At 44.5% G+C, this 24,346-nt stretch overlaps 1 protein-coding gene across 1 annotated transcript; it reads left to right on the top strand.

Annotated features, from left to right (window-relative positions):
- Window positions 1-216: 216 nt before the first annotated feature.
- ZBTB8B (zinc finger and BTB domain containing 8B) lies at window positions 217-18,327 on the top strand (the record flags this gene model as incomplete). The annotated part of the gene is made up of 4 exons (XM_082679552.1): window positions 217-278; window positions 4,784-5,801; window positions 14,634-14,812; window positions 18,010-18,327. Exons 2-4 carry the CDS (start codon window positions 4,823-4,825, stop codon window positions 18,325-18,327), a joined length of 1,476 nt encoding a protein of 491 aa, XP_082535678.1. The 5' UTR covers window positions 217-278; window positions 4,784-4,822.
- Between the last annotated feature and the right edge of the window lie 6,019 nt (window positions 18,328-24,346).

The raw sequence follows: 24,346 nt of genomic DNA, 5'->3' as shown, positions 1-24,346 counted from the left end.
CTTGTAGTTTTGTCCACTGTATCTTTGCCCGAAAAATGAACGCTGAGACCACAACTCCCATCACCCCGCGAGAACTGGAGCCTTCAGAGCGCATCCTCTGGAGGGGGCACCAGAGCCATTGACCAACCTTCTGGCCCAAGGGCCCGCCTTCCTCAGCCCAGGAGCACCCATGATTAGTCGGCTGCCCAGCCTCTCACCGGAGGGGGCGACAGGTGAATGAAAGGGGGGCGTGCCGGTGCGCGTAGCTCGGCGGCGGCGGGGCTGCAACCCGCTGGAAGGTGAGAGCTGAGAAGAGGGTTTACGCTGCCGCTTTCATTGGCTTGGGGAGGATTCGGGGCGCGGGGAGGGGCCCGAGGTGGACAGCGGGCAGGGATGTTCCGCCTCGGTCGGCCTCTCTCGGACCGTCCTGCCCTGGCGAATCCCCGGACCCAGCCGGGCGAACCCTCACTCGATGACCGACCCCCTCCCTGCCCTCCTTCCCTGACATTGGGTTGCCCCCTACCCCGGGCGTCGTCCAGCGGGTGGTATGGGCACGCGCTCATTCTGATGGCGCCAGGTCGCTGGGGCAGTGACCGTCGCAGCGATGGTCACTTTGTCCGGGAGAGGCCATGGGAGGGGCAAGGCCTCGGTTCTCACCCTCAGGGGCCAAAGACCATGTACAGTAACGGGTTCTGGTGATTTCTGCAGGGTCGCCTGGCTCCGGACGGGGAAGGATCCCCTTGTCTTGCGATCAGTTTAGCTGGTGAATCAACGATAGTTGACCCAGAAATACTTTCTGTGAAAGTGGAAACTCTTCTTCCGAGTAGTTCCCCAGCACTCCGTGCGTTGGGGAAAGGAGTGAGTGAGTTCTCCAGCCCTTCTCGCGGTTTCCTGGAGGGTTTGGGAAATCAATTTGGCATAGTGGTTAAGGATGTCAACTCCGGGATTCAAACGAATCTCCGTCCCAATCCTAGCTTCAGCGTGTTATCTGTAAATCTGAACCTCAATTTCCTTCTCTGAAAAAGAGGATATAATGATTTTATCTACTGCACTGAGTTATTGTGAGATTAAAATTAATTAATGCTTGTGAAGTATTTCTTACAGTGCTTCATGAGGAGTAGCGCTCAGTACATGCTAACAATTGATGAGTGGGTTTCCATGATTCTCCTGTTGGTGATACTGGAGGAGTGTTGTCAGAAAGAGTGGGTGGAGTTCAAAGCTGCTTCTGGCACTGGAGTGAAGACAGTCTTGCGATCCCCTCGGGGGTATGTCGGAGTTGGTTGCAGGTACTAGTGTTGGCATCTGCCCTCTCCTGGAGGACATGAGCTGTACTTGGTTCATTTTTCTATTCCTAGCATCTTCCTTGTGTCAGGCATTGCTTGTAGCCAGTAACTGTTGAATTGGAACCGTGGGAAGGTTGGGAGTGTCACTGCCAGAATGTGGATGAATGTGCTTCTGGGAGCAGTGTGCCCTAAGAGCTTCCTTTCCAGGAGAAGTGGTGCTCCTCAGCATGTGCCAGGGATGCAGAGCACTGAAGGCAAGTGGGACTGATGTGAATAAATACTTCCACATTGTATGCCAAATGCAGGATTGGAGAAAGGTTTGAAGAAAGTATGTGGATAGAGTTTTGCAAAGTCAGGGGGTATTTATACGACCAGGTAGAATCTAGAATGTTTGCAGAGAGGAAGCCAGAGGAAATGGGTTTTGGGTATTATTGCTGGAAAGGAGCATCTTACAGTGAAAAAATGCAAGTACCTGGGAGGAGGCCCTGTAGATAAGACCATTCTACAAGTTAAGAAGTATTGGGCCCACTTAGGTATTTATCTCCCTGATTTACCAACTCCTTATCCCTCCGCGCCTCCTTCTTTTTCTTCTTTGCTAAGAAGGAAAGGAAAAAAAAAAAGCAATATATGCACACAGTAAAAGATCCTAACAGTACAGAAAGTTTATAAATGAAAAATGAAGGTCCTTCCACACACCTCTTACCCCTAGTCCCTCTCCTCAAAGATATCTGCTGTTAATTCTTGCTCATAAAACCTTCCAGAAAAAAATTCTTACATATACCAGCAAAAACATGTACATAGATTGGATCATACTGTACATTTTGTTTTGAATCTTGCCTTTTTCCTTAATATATCTTGGTGACTTTTTTGTATGAACACAGACAGCTCTAGCTCATTGAATGCATGGTTGCATAGTATTCCACTGTGTGAATGTACCTCGTTGATTTAATTTGTCCCCTACTGGTGGACATTCAGATTGTTTCTACTTTTGCACTTGAACAGAAACCTCATGCAATGGATATCTCTGTACTTTTGACTTGATGTACTTTTGGGAATACATTCAAAAGGGTAAGTTTTTAGCCATGAAATTTTGGGGACAAAAGATGTGTACATTTTAAGTTTTGATAAATATTGCCAAATTCCCCTCTAAAATGGTGTTCCAAAGGACAGTTCCATCAACAGTGGATATTATTACATTGAAAAATGTGATTTTACCAGTCTGATAGGTTTTCTTTCAGTTCTGAGGAAGAACAGAATGTGGTATTTACATGTAGCATTCTCTTGTGTCTTGTTTTCCCCTTAATATTTTGATTGCCAAAGCCAGGAAGGTTTGGAGTGGCTGGAAGAGGTGAGAATGACAGTGAAATCTTAGTCCTGTGAAAACTTTCAGAGCTGATTTATTTGGGAAGAGTAGAATTTTTCAGATATCTGACAGTTCTCTTCCTTTCTGAATGAAAATGTTAATTATAACTACTTTGGATGAAAAAAACAATTCCCCAAATTATAACTTCCTTGAGTCTAAAATGAATATAAAAAGAATCATCTTGATGACTTAGTCCCACCTATTATAGCCCTGGGCTATAATTTAGTGATGTCCTCAGGCCATTTTGAATATGTAGGAGCATTTAATACCCTTAGTCAAGTGGCCTCAGGCTGATATTTTGAAAAAATTTCTGGGTCTGTTTTTTATAACTTTTTTACCTTTTCCTAGCTGTCAGTTCTCACTTTTAAGTTTGTCGATTTACTTGCTTAGAGAGGCTCCTCTACTTCTTTCCCTAACTGGTTCTCTAGTTTCTAAACTTAATGCATCACTTGTTATAAATATGTGTAAAGTAGGTGTAAATTGGCATTTAACGAGGTTGTTGTTGGTCTTTTATGAGTAAAGTCTGTTCGGTTAACACATAGGCCTTGAGGGATCTATTTGGCCAGTGGAAAGAGTCTTTCTGGGGGGTGGAGGTGCCTCATTTCTGTTGGGTGAGGTAATTGTTGTGTTCCATTTGTAGAAAGAAAGAGTGCTGAAGAGTTGTTAGCTGTGGTTGGCAGCTCTAACTAGGCCTTTTGGGATTCCGATAGAGGGAGAAGATGTAGGAACTTCTCAGAGCTCAGTGGGTCAGTAAATAAAAGGGGTAAGTTGATGGATGGCTGCGTGCTTTGTGTGATGGGAAAAGATGGAGAGGAGAGCTCGGGGTAGGTCAGCTTCTGTCTTCCTCATTAGCAGACGGATTTTAAACTTGATTTATACTTGTTCTACTTAGCAGGTAAGAAAGGAGTATTCCTTTGTATTTAGCAAACCTACTTTGTACAAAGCACTCTGCCAGGGGCTGTGGGGGAAATCTATGAAGTAAGACACGGCTCATACCTTCAAAGGGCTTATAGTCCACTGACAGAGAAGGTCCAGGACATAAAAATACAGAGGAGAGAACCAAGGGTTGTGGAGTCAATCAATTAGGAGTGTCTCTGTTGTAAGAGATAGAAAATCCAACTCAGACCAGCTAAAGCAAAAAGGGACTCAATTGGCTTCTGGCACAGCATGAGCTGGGGCTCAGATGGTGTCCCTGGGCTCCATCTGTTGCTCCTGCTTGAGCTGGGCTGTCATCTGTGTTAGTCTGGTTCCCCTTGTGGTGTGGCAGCAGCATCCCTCACATCCCACATGCCCACAGAGTAGAGAGTGCTCTTTTTTGGAGACCCCAGCAAACATTTCATTGCTTTTCATTGGCTCTGACCAAGTCACATGGCCGTCTCTGAGCCAGTCACTGTGGTCAGAGAGTAAGATGTGTTGATGGTTTTAGCCTATGTTACCTCTTACACGTCCGGAGCCTGGGGATGGTGCCAGCGTTATGCAAAGCACGTTGGCTGTGGTTGGGGCCAAGAATGATTCCACCAAAGACAAAAAGGGCACTAAAACCATAAGAATGGAGAATGCACGCTGGCTAGCCCAAGCATCCACTAAATGTTTCCACAAACTTATGGTAATGGGTGTGAGCGGAGACTGTACTTGCCAGTCTCTAAGTTCTGTATTGGGACACTGGAGACTTCCCTGGAGACTGTAATTCTTAGATTCAGGTATTATCTATATTTTGAGCCTTGAAGAAAGTAGAATGTAATTTATAAGAGCATGAACTCTGGAGGTTTTGAGTCCTGGCTCTGTTGCAGCTGGATCATCTCCTATCCTCTCTGAGTCTCAAAAGTACAGTATTAATAAGTACAATATTGTAACGTATAATATTAGTACTTACTTGTAGGGTTTTTATAAAAATTCATTGAAAGAATCCATGTAAAATACTAAGTACTGCACCCACGTACAGTTAGGAATAGTTACTTTTCTTGTTTTCATCAGTTAACCCAGTTAGACAACCTTTGATTTTTGTTAGATCCCAAACAGCCCATATTATAAAGACATTACTCAACCAGGGTTTATGGAAGAATTAAAAGAAAAACAAAACAAAACAAACAAACAAAAAACGAACATCTTATTTATAAGGTTGGGATTTGTGAATTAACTGGAAAAAAAATCTTGGCAGAGATCCAGGTTACTCCAAGCGGCAGCAGCTGGTGGAGAAATGGAGATGCAATCCTATTACGCCAAGCTCTTGGGGGAATTGAATGAACAGCGGCAGAGGGACTTTTTCTGTGACTGCAGCATCATTGTGGAAGGGCGGATCTTCAAGGCCCACAGGAACATCTTGTTTGCCAACAGCGGCTATTTCCGAGCCCTGCTCATTCACTACATCCAGGATAGCGGGCGGCACAGCACCGCCTCCTTGGACATCGTCACCTCCGACGCCTTCTCCACCATCTTAGACTTCCTCTATTCTGGGAAGTTGGATTTGTGTGGAGAGAACGTGATTGAAGTTATGTCGGCTGCCAGCTACCTGCAGATGAACGACGTGGTGAACTTCTGCAAGACATACATCAGATCATCCCTAGACATCTGCGGAAAGATGGAGAAGGAGGCCGCTGTGGCTGCAGCGGTGGCAGCAGCGGCAGCGGCAGCGGCAGCAGCGCCTCATCGGGTGGACAGTGGAAGCCCCAGTTCAGGCAGGGAAGGGACCTCCTGTGAGACCAAGAGCTTGGTCTCTCCAGCCGAGGGGGAAGAGAGTGTGGATCGGCCCAGAGAGTCCCCCTGTGGTGATGGCAGAGGCTGCCACCCTCTGGCACTGGTGGGGAAAGACAGCCAGGGCAGTGGCTCAGTGGACAGTGACGGCTCCATTCGACCCAAACAGATGGAGCCCAAGGTGGAGTTCGATGCCGAGGAAGTGGAGGTGGAGGTGGGTGGACAGCTGCAGCAGCGTACTGCCCCGCTGAGCCTGGCCCACGGGGAGGAGGGTTTGCCCAGAGGCCAGGCGGTCGACTTGGCTTACAGTAACTACCATGTGAAGCAATTCCTGGAGGCGCTCCTGCGCCACAGTGCTGTCCAGAGCAAAGAGGACGCGGACCAACACTTTTCTCGGAGTTTGGAGGGAAGACCAGGTGGTGCAGAAGTAGCAGCCATGAGTTCCATGATGGATGTGCAGACTGACTGGTATGGAGAGGACTCAGGTGAGCTCCATGAGCCTCCATCGTCTGCCACTCATTTAGCACGCACTTGTGTGCCCTCTGGTCTCCCACTGTCATCCTCATCACTGGCACTGTCACTATTGTCATCCTCATCACCACCATCACCACTGTCAGTGTTATCACCATGTTATCACTGCCACCACCGCCAGTAGGTATTAATTGAGCACCTGCTGTGTGCAGGGCATTGCCTCTTCACGTATGTTTGTCTTTTACCTCTGCAACTAGAGTATAAGCATGTTGAGTGCAGTATGGAGACATGGAAAGAACCCATTCTCTTCCACTAACCAGCAGAGAGACTTTGGTTAAATCATGAAATTTCTTTGAACCCTTTTTGTTCAGGAGATAATCACCCCCACCTTGCCTTTCTCACAGGGTTGAGGACCAAATGAAAAGGTTTTCAGAATTTTTTCTCACATATGAGAACATGTTCTATACAGGTAGGAAATTTATCCTTCTTTGTGTCAATCATGGTGCCTGGCCCACGTAGACACTCAGTTAACATGTTGTAGTTGATGGTGTGATTTACTGGAGAATATTTTAGAGTTGAATTTGGTTTCATGTGAGTAAATTTCTTGTATCCTTTGGGAGACTTTTTAAACAGGAGAAAATCAAACAGAAATTTAATAACATGAACACATAGGAGAGACCCAGGAAAACTGAGTCTGTCTGGAGACTTTTAATTTCTTTCTTTTTTTCATTTTTACAGTTTTTAATGAAAGATTACTTCATTCCTGCATCTAAATTTCATTTTAAAAAAAATCAAGAATGCTCTGTATGTCTGATTAAAACTTGACTTGAAAAACTTGAAAGTACGGTTTCTGGTCCTCAGAGACAGTGGCTTAACCAGCATGTAAAAGGTAGTGGTTTTTTTCAGTGACTACACTGTGGGAACTTGTTGAAATCTAATTTCCGTGTATATAGTAGCACTTCACAGACTGTGTCCCCCTCTCCCATCCAGCAGCCCCTCATAATGCCACATGAGTTAGGTAGCAGAAGTGTGGAGAAACTGAGACCCAAGCGGGTTTAGTGAGTTTCTTAAGAATGCAGAGCTGGTAAATGTCACAGCTAATACTAGCAACCCTGGCTGGCTTCGTTTCACTCATAAAACAAACTGTGAAGGCAGTACAAGCGATTAGAGGATTTCAGTGCACTGGTTTAGTCTGTCAACCCCTCTGCCTGTAAGCACAAGTATCAAGAAATAGTAATTCAGCTGTACGTCACCCTCATTCAAGTCCATCTGTAGAGGCAGCTTTCCAGCTACAGGGATCTGTGGCAAGGCAGCCATCCCAGCCGCTTGCCATGCCTGTTGTCCGCCAGGTGTTGATTCGGTTCACCTGGCTCTGGGCTACATTTATTCCAAGCGCCAAGGCACAGAGTAGGACTGATTTGTTTGGTTATTCCTTTATTTGCTCAAATATCTGAGCACCTTCCTTGTGAAGATACAAAGATAAGTCAGATGTGGCTCCAGCTCTCAAAGAACTGATGGTGTCTTAGAGGAGTTAAGAGGTGTGTAAATGGCACTGTGTGGTCCAGAAGCAGAACTGGCTTCCTACTGGTAGGTCAGAGAGGCTTTATGAGAGTGGCATCTGAGTACTCACTACTATATATAAAAGAGATAAACAACAAGGACTTACCGTATAGCACAGGGAACTATATTCAGTATCTTGTTATACCTATAATGGAAAAGAATCTGAAAAAAATACATGTATATGTATAACAATCACTTTGCTTTACACCTGAAACTAACATAATATGGCAAATCACACTATATTTCAATTTAAAAAAAAGTGGCATCTGAAGGTAAGAAGAGAAGACATGGGGAGAAATTGTAGTCAGATCATGGAAAAACTCAAATGCTAAAATGTGGGTTTCTATCTGTAGGCACAGGAGAATTTTTAGTAGTTTCTGAGCTTGGGAGTGGACAGGAGAGATTAATTTGGCCTCAGCACAAGATGGTGCAGAGATGGGAGATGAGGGCAGGGAGACGGTCAGGAGGCTGTTACAGTAGTTCTGTGTTCACATTGCTCATCTCTGACACTAGCAGACACTGTCAAAGCACATGGTCCTCCTATAATCTTCTCCCCTGGACCTCCCATCCCCAGCTCCAGCACCTGCCATTGCTTCTTGAAAAGCTCATCTATATCAGCCACCTCCACTGTTTTACTTCCCAATCTTTTCTCAGCCCACTGTGCTCTGACACTACCACCAACTCCCCCTTCCCTGAAACCACTGTCATGAGGTCAGCTATACATTTCCAGGGCCGATCCAGGGAGTGATTTTCAGGTGTTATCTTTCTTGACTACTCTTGGTAGTTAACTCTGATCTTTCCTTCTTGAAATTCTTTCCTCCCCTGGCTTCTGACACTACAAGTACCGATTGCTCTTACCTCTGCCCATTCCTTTTTTTTTTTTTTGCGGTACGCGGGCCTCTCACTGTTGTGGCCTCTCCCGTTGCGAAGCACAGGCCCTGGACGCGCAGGATCAGCGGCCATGGCTCGCGGACCCAGCCGCTCCGCGGCATGTGGGATCTTCCCGAACCGGGGCACGAACCCGTGTCCCCTGCATCGGCAGGCGGACTCTCAACCACTGCGCCACCAGGGAAGCCCCTGCCTATTCCTTTTCAGCCTTATCATGGGGTCATTTAATGTAAGTGTGTCAGCATTCCACCATTGCCTTGCTTCTTCAACATCTTATTCCTGTTCATTCATTCATTTAACAGAGATTTACTGAGCACTTCCTATATTCCAGGCACTATTCATCGCAGTGAACAGAAGACAGTCTTTGTCCTCATGGAGCTGATATTCTAGTGTAGGGAGCCGGACAATAAACCAATAAGGACATTTATAGTATGAAGAAGAACTAAAGCAGGGACAAAGTTGATAGAAAGTGAAGGGGATGCTGTTTTATTTAGTGTTGACCAGGAAGGCCTTTCTAACAGGTTGCCTTTAAGTGAGCAAACTGTAGAGATATCAGGGAGAACATTCCAGGCAGAGGGAAGAGAAAGGTACAAAGGCCCAGGTGTAGGATTGCACTCAGCAAGTGAATGAAAGGAACAGCAAGGATGCTGGTGTGGCTGGAGTGGAGTGAGCAAGGCAGAGAGTTGTGGGGGATAAGGTCAGAGAGGTTGAGTGAGGGCGGACTGGGTAGGGTTTTGAAGGCCATGAGAAGGCCTTTGAATATTACTCTTAGAAGGAAATCCACTAGAGGATCTTGGCAGAGAGTGACTTGAGATGACATATATTAAAAGGATTCCTCTGGGTACTGTGTGCTGTCACCTCCTAAGTGGGCCTCTTCCTTCCGCTCTTGCTCTCCTGTTGACTAGAAGGGAGCATAGGTGGAAGCAGCAGGACCGTTTAGGAGGTGACTGCAATAACCCAGGTGATGGCTGTGCTCCTTGAATCAGTGTGGTAGCAGTAGAGAGGTGAGATGTGGTTGGATTAGGACTATACTGTCTCTGAAAGGTAGAGCTGACCAGATTTGCTAATGGCTTATATAAGTGGTATGAGAAAAAGAGGCATTAAAGGTGATCTTAAGGTTTTTAGCTTGAGTGATTGATTTAAATGTTATGTTTGTGGTGCCTTTTGGATATCCCATTGAAGACGTGCAGTAAGTAATTACATCTATATGTTCGGAGTTCTGGGGAGAAATCAGAGCCGAGATATAAATTTGGGAGTCATTAATGGGTCCATGAAATTTAAAATCTTTATGTTCCATGAACCTATAGATCTAGAAGGAGAAGACAAGAGATCTAAGGACTGAGCCCTGACCCAACATTTAGAGGTCAGGAAAATAGGGGAACAAGCTAAGGAAACAGAGAAGGGGCAGCCAGTGAGGTAGGAGGGAATCAAAAGAGTGATAGATGCCAAGAGGAGAAAATGTTTCAAGAAAAAGGGGAAATCAACTATGTCCGGTACTGTGTATAGGCAGATTGAGAACTGATCATTGGGTTTAGTAATGGAGAGGTCATTGATGAGCAGTATCAATGAAGTGGTGGACAAAAGACCAAACAGAGTAGCCTTAAAAGAGAACTCAGGGGTTCTGAGTTCTGGCTGAAAGGGCATATGAGGTTAAGGTTTTTATTAAGGTGGAGGATCTAAAAGCATTTCTTTACTGATGAGAATGATCCAGGAGAGAGGAAGATAAATGATAATGGAAGAGTGAGGGACAATGGATAGATCGAGGAGAGATGGGGGTCCCATGTATAAGTGGAGGGATGGTCTCGCCTTGGATGGGAGGGAGAACAATTGATTCATAGTAACAGGAGTGAAAGTGGATTAGATGTGTTCATATTGGAGGTTGGGGGGTGGCTGGGACCATGTAGACGTTCTCTTCTGCTTGCCCCTCCTTCTCAATGAAATAAGAAGCAAGGACAGCTGCTGACAGTGAGGAAGGGGTAGGAGGGGTGGGAGATTTGAGCAGTGGGAAGGTATGAAATAGTCACTGAGAAGAGTGGGAGAGTGAATGAACCAGGGAAATACTTAGGGTTCTTGGGCAGAACCAAGGGCTCTTTTTTTTTTTTTTTTTTTTGGTACGCGGGCCTCTCACTGTTGTGGCCTCTCCTGTTGCGGAGCACAGGCTCCGGACGCGCAGGCTCGGCGGCCATGGCTCACGGGCCCAGCCGCTCCGCGGCATGTGGGATCCTCCTGAACCGGGGCATGAACCCGTGTCCCCTGCATCAGCAAGCGGACTCTCAACCACTGCGCCACCAGGGAAGCCCCCCAAGGGCTCTTTTGATATTATAGTAGTCAGATGGTGATGGTTGGATTGATTTAAAGTGAGACCGGAACAGAGTTGTGCATTTTTTTCCAGTGACGTGAACTTGCCTTGTTTCACCTACAGAATAGGCAGAGAGTTATATTGAACTAGATGAATACGGATAGAGGGAGACAGTGGACCAAGGCAGCTGAGGGCATATGCAAAGGAGTGATTTCATTGATGGGCTATAGGCACTCAGCTGGGGAAGAAGGGGAGTGAGGACTTGAGGAGGAGAAGGGCAGTAAAATGGAAGTATAGTCCATGGCTTGGACGTCCCTGTAGAGAAGGAACACCTACGGGGTGAGCTGGAAAGATATAAAGCGGTGACTGGAAAGTGGAGCGCTTGAAATGTGGGTTATGGAGTGAGTACAGTTATTGGCAATATCTAGGCCTGGGGCCATGATTCTCATCCCTGTCTGTACATTAGACTGGGAAGGATGCTTTAAAAATATGATGCTTGGGTCCCACCCCACCCATTAGCTTGGGATGGGGATTGGATATCAGTATTTATTTTCATTTTAAGCTTCCCAGATGATTCTAATATGCAGGCAGAGTTGGGAGCTCTTTGTCTAGGATTGGGTGGCTGAGGTGGAGTGGAGGATAAGGACTTTGGAAGAAAGGAGGTCCAGGAACAGAGAGGCCAGGGTATGGCGAGGGTCATTTTCGGTATTCACACCAAGAATTATGCCAGGAGTTGAGCCTGAAGGCAATGTGATCAAATCTCCAAGGAGTGAGGGGATGATCTAGGGGCCCCTGGATGACTGTAACAAGGATGAGTAGCAGTATCATCTGATGGGATGAGCTCCAAAAGATCTTAGGCTTTTTAAGGAAGGAGGGAGGGACAGTGGTCTGGAGATGACAGTGAAGCACAAGGAAAACCACCCTCCCCTGATCCAGGGTGTCAAGGCAGTGGGTTAAGGGAAGCAGGGTGCTTAGGGGAGAGCCAGACCTCAGTTAAAGCAACCACTCCAATCTGCTGAGGACTCTCAAAACTGTATGCTTCTCTTCTTTCCCTGAGCTCCAGATGTATCTGTCTAATCCAGATATTCCCCCCTGGATGCTCTGAGCCTGCCTCAAACATCGTAAAACCCAAACAGACCTCCTCATCCATCCTGCACCTGCTTTTCCTCCTGTGTTCCCTGCCTCGGTTTATTCCACCGTCACCCACCAAGTCAGCTAACCCAGAATCAGTGTCATTTAGAATCTTCTCTTTCCCTGCTCTCTCCTCCCCAATGTGGTCATCGAGTGCTATTAATTTTACTTCTCAAACCTTTCTCCTTCTCTCCACCTCCACAGCCCTGGCTTTAATTCATGTCATCGCTCATCCCCTCCCACCTGGACTTCCTGCCTTTAATCTTGCCTCTCTTAAATCCTTCCCCTGCATTATCCCCAGAGGGATCCTTTAAAGGTCAAGTCTCACCTTGTACCTTCCCAGCTTAAAACCCCACCTGCTTAGAGAATAAAGTCCAAGTTCCTTAACATATCAGCTTTGCAGAGGCAGGGATTTTTGTCTTTTCTGTTCACTGCTGTATCCCCAGGGCTTAGAACACAGCCTGGCACATCATAGGTGCTCAGTATAAATTTGTTGAATAAATGCATGAATGTGACCTTCTTGACCTTTCCTTGCCCTTTCCTTGGCTTCATTCCTCATACCTCTCCACTCCACTTAATATTTCATATTCTCATTTACCTCTGTGCCTAAGCATGTGTTGTTCCCCTGCCTGAGATACCTTTCTCTTTCTCAAACTCCCAGTGAACTCCTATTCATCCTTTAAAACCTTGCTCAAAGGTCATCTCTCCTGTGAAATCTTCTCTGAACTCCAGGAGAGAATTCATTACTTTATTTTCTACATTTCTTCATCACTTTGAACTTTGCCTGTGTTATATTATATTGTATGAATTTGTTTCCATGTCTTTCTCTCTTGCTAGACTTAACTTCTTGAGGGAAGAAACAGGTATCTTGGTAAAGATGCACCTTGACACAGTGCCTCGCATGTAATAGGCATTCAGGTGAACTGTTTTTTTTTTTTTTTGGAGCAATCAGATCATAAGAGAGGAAGGAAAGTGTTGCAATAATTCATACTCTTCTGATGGAAAAATAGTTAACAGTTGTTTTTTTCCAAGGATTAACACTGGACCCATTTTACTGAATGTTTTTATAGTCGGAAAGAAGGTGATAGTACAATGCCAGGCTGATGGGGATAAATGACGGGAAGAGTCCACAGTACCAGAGGAGTGAGCAGGAAACTGGCATCTCAGCACCAGTGTGATCAGTGACAAATAAATAATCCAACATATATATGCAGTGTTGAGCCATGAGCTGCTGCTTTTATTCTGGGAAACAGATTTTGGAGTCACTATAGATTATGCAAAATGTTAAGCATTATCAGGATGGGAACTAGAAACTAAAGAGAATAATCTTCACCCGTACATAGAATGATGTTGGGTTCTCACTTGACATTCAGCTTGCCATACTTTTGGCAGGACCTCAGGAAAGGTAAAGCCCTATTAGGTGTCCTGAGAAGGTCCCAGAGAAAAGGAGTTACTCTCGTGTTGAGAGAGACCACAGGAGCCTGGCCAGCTTAATCAGAAAAGAAACACCGAGGTGATGATGATGTGACAAAAATGGTTAACATTTATGAGAGCTTACTATATGCCAACTGCTGTGCTTTAGGCATTACCTCATTTCATTTTTACTACAATCCTATGAGGTGGGAACTATTATCCTCCCTATGTTACAGATGAGTAAAGCACAGAGAAGTTAAGTGAGATGTGCAAGGTCACACAGCTGGTAAGTGGTAGAACCAGGACTTGAACTCAGGTTTCTGTGCCTGGAAAGCTTGAGTTACTAGTGCCTCCACATATAATATGATGTGATCAAAGTCTGTAAAATTCTGAAGGGCATGGATAGAGGAGACAAATCTTGGAATACTACAATAAGGGTAACTCAGGAAACTTGAAAGGAACAGTTTTTATACATGTGGGTGATAATCATGTTGTCACCTTAACGGGTGTATGAGCAAGGTGGAAAAAAAAGAGTTCTAAAATATTTAAGTGAATTTTTAAGATATTTGATGATTTCAGATATATAGAGTTAATATGAACTCCAAACAATGTAGGGTCTGCATCATAGCAAACCACTTCTACACATGCCTGGAAGCTATTATTAGGAGCTGCTGTCAAAGAAATCATGAATACTGACCCAGTGGTCTGTTCCATCATAATAGTTTTTTCAAACTTTTGAGGATCATTAAATCAACTCAGGAGGTTTGTATTAGCCAGCTCAGGCAACCATAACAGAATACCACAGACTGAGCAGTTTAAACAACAGAAATTTATTGTCTCACAGTTTTGGAGGTGCAGAGTCCAAGATCAAGGTGCCAGCAGGGTTGGTGTCTGGTGAGAGCTCTCTTTCTGGCTTGCAGACGACTGCCTTCTTGCTGGTCCTCACATGACCTTTCCTCTGTACAAGAGTAGGGAGAGGAAGCCATCTCTGGCATAGTTTCCTCTTCTTATAAGGACATCAGTTCTACCAGATTCGAGCTCTACCCTTACGACCTCATTTAACCTTAATTACCTCCTTAAAGGCCCTGTCTTCACATATAGTCACATTGGAGGTTATGGCTTCAATGTATGAATTTGAGGGGGATGAAATTCAGTCTAGAACAGGGTCTCAATCATTATTGTCCTAAAATGAAATCAAAGAGAATAGACATTATCAGAGTGAGTATTATTTTGGGAAGCTTTTCAAGTTGTCTACATGAAGATATATGTGTTCTAAGGTTGTAATATAAGCTGTGTTTTCTAACTGTGAGCCACAGAGAAGTTTCAAAGCTGAGGCCTTACAGCATTCCTTGCAATCTTATATCAGAAGCCCACCTTCTCCTCTGGCTGACTGGGAGCCAGAGTGGCAATTTGCAGACACTGTTTCGCTGTTAGCTGCTGGTGGAGTTGGGGTCCTTCTTCTCGACCTGGGCTGGTCGAACTCCCCTGCTCTGGATCCCATCCATCGGAGGGCGGCCAGTGTTGTTGCTGCTCACAGTACCATTTGGTTCCCCAGGTGGTGTGCTGGTGGTGCCCATCAAGCTGCACAAGTGTCCTTTCTGCCCCTACACGGCCAAACAGAAGGGCATCCTTAAGCGTCACATCCGCTCACACACAGGGGAGCGGCCCTACCCCTGTGAGACCTGCGGCAAGAGGTTCACCCGCCAGGAGCATCTGCGGGGCCACGCGCTCAGCGTAAGTGGAGGAGCTGGCGGTTCTCTCGGGACGGTGGGGTGGGAGTGGCGGTGGTTCATGACGTTCGTCTAATGTGAGGGCAAGGCCAGTCTGTATTTTTCTTCTCTGTCCACTGGGGTATTTCCAGAGAATTTTAAACATGTATTTCTGCTACTAAATTACACCTGGGTTGGTGGCACTTAGAGAAAGTTAAAACTTATATGGTAACAGACTAGTTTGCTTAGGAGGAAAGTTAAGAAAGTTTAGACTCTAGTCAGGAATGGTTGTCAAAAGGTAGAGAACACTGAGGCTTAGACAGGGGATTGTGGGTCTGTTCCCTGTGGTGTGATGCCAGAGGTAAGCTGCATTCTCGGTTTCCCACCCAACCTCAGCACCCCGGGCTGGGGAAGAGATATACTGCCACTTATAGGGCTACCTGTGAGCAGCAAAGAGGACCCAGCCCAAGCGGACCTCCCCTCCCACTGGCTGCCGCCTAGGATTCTGTCTCCCATGTGAGTGGGTGATTCCTACCTGCTAAAAAGCATTCAGGCCATTTAGAAAGGCATTGCATTTAAGATCGACTTTGAGCAAGGCAATCAGTCTTTGGAAAATCCAACATGAAAATGGTTTGGATTTCAAAAGACACTATCAAGAATGTGAAAAGACAACCCACAGAATGGGAGAAGAATCTTTGTGAATCATTTATCTGCTAAGGATCTAATAACCAGAATATATAAAGAATTCTTGGGCTTCCCTGGTGGCACAGTGGTTGAGAGTCCGCCTGCCGATGCAGGGCACACGGGTTCGTGCCCCGGTCCGGGAAGATCCCACATGCCACGGAGCGGCTGGGCCCGTGAGCCATGGCCGCTGAGCCTGCGCGTCCGGAGCCTGTGCTCCGCAACGGGAGGGGCCACAGCAGTGACAGGCCCGCGTACCGTAAAAAAAAAAAAAAAAAAAGCTTATAATTCAACAATAAAAGGACAACCCAATTAAACAATGGATGTGAATAGACGTTTCTCCAAAGAAGATAAACAAATGGCCAATAAGCACATGAAAAGATGCTCAACATGATTAGTCACTAGGAAAATATAAATCACAGCCACGATGAGATGCCACTTCACACAAACTAGGATTGCTATAATAATAATAAAAAAACCAAAAACAGATAGTAACAAAGTGTTGGCAAGGATGTGGAGACACTAGAACCCTCCTATTCTGCTAGTGGGCACATAAAATGGTGCAGCCCCTGTGGAAGAGAGTTTGGCGGTTCCTCAAAAGGTTAAGCATAAAGTTACCATTAGGACCCAGCAATTCTACACAAGAGAACTAAAACAGACATTCACACAAAAACTTGCATACAGATGTTCGTAGCAGCATTATTCATAATAGCCAAAAAGTAGAAACAACCCAAATGTCCATCAACTGATGAATGAATAAACAAAATGTGGCATATCTGTACGATGGATACATGTTATTCAGCCGTAAAATGAAATGAGTTCCTGATACATGCTACAACATGGAACAACCTTGAAAGCATTATGCTATGTGAAAGAAGCCAGTCACAAAAGGCCACCTATCATGTGATCTCATTTATATGAAATATAAAAAGTGGGCAGACCTATGGCGATAGAGAGTAGATTAGTGGTTGGGGCATGGGGGATGGGAGAGGCATGACGGTTAATGCGCACAGGCTTTCTTTATGGAGTGATGAAAATTTCTGGAATTAGATGGTGGTGATGGTTGTACAACCTTATGAGTATACTTAAAACCACTGAATTGTACACTTTAAAAGGGTGAATTTTATGGTATGTGAATTATGGTTTTGAAAGAATCCAGATTTAAGATAAATACAAGGTTACTGACTGCCTCTGCTCTCAGTGCTGGCCCTAGCATACTTGTCTGAGAGTGGCCTTACCCCAAGGCCTTAAGTTTTTGTTTGTCTTTTTTTTTTCTTCAAATTATATCTCCAGTCCATCTTGACAACAATAGGTCCCTGGGTACCTTTAAGATGTTTCATTGGTTGGAATCCTCATTCCTTCTATTTTTCCACCTTGTACGAGGCCCAGTCTACTGCAGCCCAAAGACGTAGTCTTCAAAGGCTCCATCAGGTTGCAAGGGTCACATACACACTCGGGTTGGCTCAGGCATTGGGGGTTTAGCATAGGAAGCCCAGGAAACCTCAGGGGAAGCAGGGACATAGGTCAGGATGTAACGGCAACTCCAGCAACCTGGGTATTGTTGTTGACCCTTCTTCTGCATCAGCCTCTCTCTGTCACTGCCTCTTGTGTGTATCCTGCATCCAGAGCTCTCTAAAAGAGAGGCTCTGATTGATTCACAGATCCCCTATTGGCTGGAGTTCCTGAAAAGTGCATGCATTAGAAAGATAGCTCCTTATACAGAGGGGACCCCTGGGACTGCTGCCCTCATAAGGAGCTGCACGGAGTAGGAGATCAGGTTCTCTTTTCTAGTATGCAAAGCTCTTTTCATAAGTAAGGAATGCATTTATCAATGAAAAAATCAAGGGTGAAGCATCTGCTGACACTTTTAGAGAATACCCTGTCTGGCAAATCTGCCTTCCTAATGGCTAAACAATCCAAGGTACGTAAGAGACCATGCCTAAAATCCTAATCGGTTCACTGAGTGCCCTTTATGTGCCAGGCACTAGGGATATAGTAACAAATGTGACAGAGGACAGAGAACATGAATGAGGATAGTCCGTGACCTCCTGGAGCTTAGAGTCTAGTGAATTTTACCAATGATTTGTTAGAAATAAAATAAAGGGAGAAGTATAGGTGAGACTGTATAGCTGGGGGACCTAATCTGGCCTGGAGTATCAGAGAAGACTTCCTTGAAAGTCATTAGTGGGAATTCCCTGGCAGTCCAGTGATTAGGACTCTGAGCTTTCACTGCCGAGGACGCGGGTTCCATCCCTGGTTGGGGAACTAAGATCCCCGTAAACTGCGCGGCACAGCTAGGGGGGGATAAAAAAGGCATTAGTAAGGAGGGAGGGGTGACCGTGGGGAGGAGGGCACACTCCACGCATGTCCGATGGCCCTGGGGTGGAAAGGACCTTGGTGAGGCTGAGACTGGCAGAGAGAGCAAGAGGGAGAGTGGTGAGAAATGAGACTGGAGGGTCAGCCAGGGGCCATGTCTCATGGGGCCCTGAAGGCCATGACTCAACCCCTTTTCTGTGACATTTACTGTGCTGGTGATTTTAGGTCCATAGGTCCAACCGTCCAATTATCTGCAAGGGCTGCAGAAGAACCTTCACAAGTCACCTGTCGCAGGGGATGCGGCGCTTCGGGCTGTGTGACAGCTGCACCTGCGTTACAGACACACATGATGATGATGACGAATTGATGCCCATCAACCTTAGCCTCGTGGAGGCTTCGTCCGAGAGCCAAGAAAAGAGTGACACAGACAATGACTGGCCAATCTACGTGGAGTCTGGTGAGGAAAACGACCCCGGCGGAGAGGATTCAGATGATAGACCCCAAATTCAGCCCAGCTTACCAGATGGAGAGATGCTTACGTAGCAATAAATTAGTGGAGAAGAGGGTTTAGAATTTGTTCTTGCCAGTCCTGTGGTTGAAAGCCACCCTTTGTCCAATTTTGTGGAACCCTGAGAAGAACATTTTTTCACTGTTATTTGCATTTCTGTTAGACTACATAGTGGAGGTTGGATTCTGTGACTCAAAGGACTTTTTAGTGCCGCCCTTGATTTCTGAAAGCTTTCTGAGTGAATCAAGGTTGGCTCTGAGGTGTCCCGTTTTTCCTGCCATGCATCCAAACTCTGGTTTGAAGGAAGATAACAAAATCTCCATACTTTTTTCATAGTGTCTCAATCTTTCTGCATTCCTGTGTCGTCATCCTCTTGCTCTGAAAAGGTGGGCAAGAATATATTAAGTTTTGAGATCAATCTTACTTCTGCCAAGCCTCTTCTAATGAATTCCATACTTTAATTTTCTGGTGAAGTATTAAGGAGAAAGTTTCCTTGATATAAGGCAGACACGGTCGTCTGGCTATATGACTGTAAAAATTACTTTCTAAATCTAAGATTGCAGTGTTAAAGGCTGGGGGTGTTTATGTGCAGACAAGCATGGAAATGAGCTGAAAGTTTCCTTATGGCACTGTGACTTGCCCCGTTGAATTAAATGTTAAGTTAGCCCCGGGAAGGGAGCCTGAGAGCCCAGGTCTGGGTGGTTTCCCTGTCTGGCTTGGGATTTAACAATTCTGTGCACACAAATAACCTGTTTTATGATCATAAAACAAGGCATTTGGGCAAAACTCAAAATGCTCCTATGCGTTTTCCAGCCATTTCCAAGAAGCCACTACTGTGTAACCTGGAAATGCAGCCACCACTGACATTTCTTTACTTCGTTTATGAATAGAACTCTAATTGGAGGGAAAGGGTAAGCCAGTATAAGCAAGTTATATGTCTAAATTGTTTACCTTTTGAAAGATCCTTTGGAGGGAAAGGGAAGGTTACTAGAAGAACAGGTTTTTAAAACGAGTCTGCTTTTCACCCACTTTGCAGCCATGCAATTATTCTAACAAAAGAGACTGTACTTCTTTAAAAGTCGAAAGAGCAGGAAATATTAGGGATTAAAGATATTTAAGGCACTTTCATAATTTTGTCTTATGTTAAAGTATCCAAAATGAATTTTCTTCCTTTAATTTTACTATAGTTGTATTTCAAAAGACAGTAAAAAAAAAAAAAAAAAAAAACCACTTTCCTTTCTGCCTCTTGAACAAAAAGAGATAATCAAAAAATTGTAAATTGGCTTGTAAATAAATGTTAGCATTGAAGGGTTCAGAGGTGTTTAAACTGTACTTCTCAATAGAAGTTAGAACCCTAGGATGGTGCTAGCCCCAGACAGCAGCTGAATTCTTGGACCCCAGTCCACACAGTAGGACCACACATTGGCCTGAAGTAGACTGGAAGTTTAAAAACCGGTCTATTAACAGAGATAGTCGGAAAATTATTGTTCTAGATCAAGAATTCCACATTGAAAATTTTCAAGGACCAGAAACACTTCTTACCAGAAATGAAAATATTAGCGTTGTTTTAAAAGCAGGACCTTAGCAAAAGGGAAACCTAAAAGGAGGTGTAGAAGATATACTTTGCAGGGAGTTATGTTTGATATTTTCGTTCTCTCCGTTCAAAGCATTTCTGATGTTTTCATATGACTTTTCTACCTCACAGTTCAACGCTCTGCCTGCTTTCTCTGGCAGAGCAGGGATCCTCTCTGGTGACCCCATAACCTATTCACATCACTGGGTGCCAAATAAAAAATTTTACATTAGAGATTACACTCTAAGACAGTGATTTTCAACTGGGGGTGATTTTGCCCCCCAGAGTACCTATATCTGGCAATGTCTGGAGACATTGGCTGTTTGCGTGTTGGCATTGGGAATAGCTGAATTCGGTCACTGAATTCTATCACTTTTAAAGGAGATAATTCCTCTGTGTGGACTATCAGATAATAAACTGTCCTCAGTTTTAAATTTATGTTCCCATTTGGTGGTCAGTATTTATAATCTACACAGTGTCTTTGAGGTTTAATTTGTGGAGTTGGTGATATTTTTATAAGTAAATTTACAATTGGGCCCAACGCAGACCATTAGTGATTTAGTTTATATTTGGCATCTTTCTGGCATATTCACTCCAAGTTTGCAAAGGAATTTTTTTTCTAATATTACATATACTGCATGGATGGGAACAGGATTTTTACTTGTAATGGGATTGAAAAGCGGCACCCTTGGGAAGTTGTTTCTTTTGGGAGAAGGAAACAGGCTTTCACAGGGGTTGGAAAGGAATATAAATAAGGCCTGGATCTGTAATACTTCTAGAAATGACATAGAGCATCATGGCTTCTGGTCATTTGGCAGAAAGATGCCAGTCTGATGTAAATATTTTGGTGGTCACTATACTTTGAATATTCCTTAAGAAAGCTATTGACTCAGTGGTCTGCAGAATGTTGTGAAATAGAGTATCCTGGAGGTTCAGAATATTATGAAGTGTTTTTTTATTTTGTTGTTGTTGTTAATTGATGTTGTAATAAACCCCACGTAGAGAAAGGCAACAGGCAGGGCTGCATGCACTGATTCTGAGGGCGGTGGGGAGACTGGAGTGGCCTTTGGTCACTTGAATTCTTACTGTTTCATTTGGACGTCTAGGTTTTTCTTGTGTGTCCTTTGTGCATTGACAATAGAATTATCTCTGTGAAGTGTAATGTAATAGGGTAGAGAGGGGCAAGGGGATGGGGTGGGTGAGAAGTTCCTGTTACGCTCTGTTTTGAGCATTACCACTGTACTTCCTGTCATTGTTGGTCCTTTGTAACTTGCTTTGTGCTTTCATGTGTTCGTGCTGTCTTTTAACCCCAAAAGGGGGGTGCTTTATTCAGTTGCTTATGATAGGCAATGTTTTCATTGATTTTTGCTCAATATTTCCACCAAATATTGCTGTGTTCCTCAAACGTTTCATTAAAGCTATGAAAATTTGAATTCTTTTCTTCAAATAATGCTTCTATAGAGTTAAATGAAAAGTTGTTTGTTTGGCAAGGGTAGTTTGGTTGGTTTCTACTACGTCCTAGTTTTCAAAGGTGACACTAACTCACACCATTGTGATCAGATGATATGGAAGCTTCATAACTTGAGGAGGACATTTAGCATCTGTTCTGACCCTCCAGATGGATAATTTTACTACTGCCAATGCTTCATTGACAGCTGTGGTTTGGGGAAACTATTTTTATATCCATCATTTGATACTTTGGCCCTCTGTCAGTAGCATATTAAAAATTATTGGGGGTTAGGATTGGGATTATGTGTTCAGATGAAGAAGGTTCAGCAGTAACAAGCTTGGGGATTTTAAGGGAAGGCATCAATTTGACATATATGTCTTGATCACGTGTAATGGATATGGATTATCTGTCATGCAGACTGTGAAGGGTATGATTAGGATTTTTTTGGAAGCAGAAGAATGTGCCAGACAGTTTCACTTCTTTCTATTATCCATAGTCTCTGAGGAGCTTCTCCTGCCACCAGAAAAAGCAAGCAAATAGTAATACAGTGCCCTCCAGGGGTCTACTTAGGCACAATCGAATGTTTAGAAACATTCAAACTCATAAACTACCACAGCAGATTCACTTAGAAGGACATAGGATGGGAAGCACGGGTCACCAGCAGGGCAGAGCCAGTCGTTGCTCCTCCGTCGGAGTCCCTGCCTCTGTCCCTGTGGTTCAGGTGCAAGGAGACAGACACACATCAGGCAAGTATGGAAGCTATTCTGGCTTAAAAGCCTCTTGTCCCATGGGGGCAAGTATCTCTTATAACAACTCCATAGAAATAACTTCCAGGGTCCCCACAAGAGACATGTCTCTTCCAAGAGTCACTGTGGTTCAGGAAGCCCAGAGGTGTGGCTTCCTATCAGGCATTTGTAGTTCTCCCAGTCTGGATACAGTTCACCAGTTCGGGGTCATTTCTACCATATGTAATGTTGCCTAGCAACATGGTTGATATACTACTGTTTATTAGGTTGACAGGGGAACAGAGCTAGAAAGTTAACCCAAGGTTAAATTCTCACACAGAAGGGGAAAAGGTTTTGTTAATCCTTTACCAAACGGTATGCTGAGCAATTACATAAGAGTTACTGCACCTAGTTCCTATGAAATATAGCCAGAGGAATTTCCTGTTAAAATGTAGCCCACATCAACTCACTTTTCCTTGAAGAGTATTCATTCTTTGTGCTTAGCTACTCATGATTAATACACTGCAAATTTTGCTGAGGTATGTGTAAGAGTTGGATAAATGGTCCCGTCAAAATTATCCCATCAAAATGTCTTGTATCCTTTGGTGCTACTCAGAGTAGGCAGGTATAGTATAACATACTATAGGGACATCATTGAATGGAAATTTCTGGGGATCCTATCAATCACACTTTGATAGGAACCTATATCCACCTGGCAACCACCAAACACTAGGCTCTTGATAATGGTGCCTCTTATTACTGTATCATGTGATGCTACCCTTGCCTGCTTCTGTTGCTCCTGGAAGAGCAATAAGTGAGGACAGCCAGTTATTTATTCAAGGGTTATTCAATAATTATTTATGGAGTCCTTATTATGTGTCAGGCACTGTACCCCTGATGTACTGTCAAGGGTACATCAATGAACAATTCCTGTCCTCGCAGAACTTGCACTGTGTAATCAGGGGGGCCAACAAACAACACAGTTTGGGGTGTGACAATAGGGGCAAGGACAGGGTGCCCTGAAAGTGCTTGGGTAGAGCAACCAGCCCAGTCTTAAAGCCTCAGAGAAGTCTTTCTTGTCTAAGCTACTGTTGTGGTGGTCCTTCCCGTCCAGTAAACTTCGTGCTTTGGGATACAATTTATAAGCAACTTAAATAGTTTCTGACATTTCCTGCCTTTTCCAAACATGGTGGCTTTGGACATTAACAGTGTTTAAATTACATGCTTTATTCAGGTATATAAAAATATTACAAAAATTCAGAATATCCTAGTCGTTAGAAAATATGCATCAGATGCTGTGGGATTTTGTGTGTGTGTGTGTGGTACGCGGACCTCTCACTGTTGTGGCCTCTCCCATTGCAGAGGACAGGCTCCGGACGCGCAGGCCCAGCAGCCATGGCTCACCGGCCCAGCCGCTCCGCGGCATATGGGATCCTCCCGGACCGGGGCACGAACTCATGTCACATGCATCGGCAGGCGGACCCTCAACCACTGCGCCACCAGGGAAGCCCAGATGCTGTGGTTTTCTTATTCAAGAAACAACAACAACAGGGACTTCCCTGGCGATCCAGTGGTTGAGACTTCACCTTCCAATGCAAAGGGGTTCGGGTTCGATATGTGGTCGGGGAGCTAAGATCGCACATGCCTCACATCCAAAAAAACCAAAACATAAAAAAACCCCATAAAACCCCCCAAAAACAGAAGCAATATTGTAACAAATTCAAAAAAGACTTTAAAAATTGTCCACATAAAAAAAAAAGAAAAGAAACAGCAACAAATAATCTACCAACAAATAACTTCTCCACCCCCTGTAATACGTTAGAAGAAAGGTATTGTTACTGTGACAGATGTGGAGGAGCCCTATTGCATATGGATCGGGTCTTGGTTGACCATGTAAACCAGTTAATTCCCAGACCAGATAGATATGGAACAGAACCATTAAATCAAAGGATTTGAGAAATAGAAAGGACTTTGAGGATAGTCTCCTCCAGAGAGATTTTACAGAGAAATGACTAGTTTTTAGTTCCCACACAGCTAGTTAGCATCAGAAACCAGATCCTGTCAGGCCAACGCTGATAACAAACATGTTTGGGCGGGCAGCAAAGACCATCTGTAGACAGCATTTGTTTCCTCGGGTACCCATCAAACTAAAACTACAGAAGAGGAAATGGCTATTTTAGCCTCATGTGGCTTTGTGTGATCCTGGCCTGAATTCTTGTAATGCTTAGACAGGGAGGGGGAAAATCACATGTTGAACATGAGGGAGTTAATTTAATTTCTTTTCCTATAATACCCACATATATATA

This window comes from Grampus griseus (assembly GCF_964374135.1).
Source record: "Grampus griseus genome assembly, chromosome: 1".
Classification (NCBI taxonomy): domain Eukaryota; kingdom Metazoa; phylum Chordata; class Mammalia; order Artiodactyla; family Delphinidae; genus Grampus; species Grampus griseus.
This window is presented reverse-complemented; position numbering and strand designations above follow the sequence as displayed.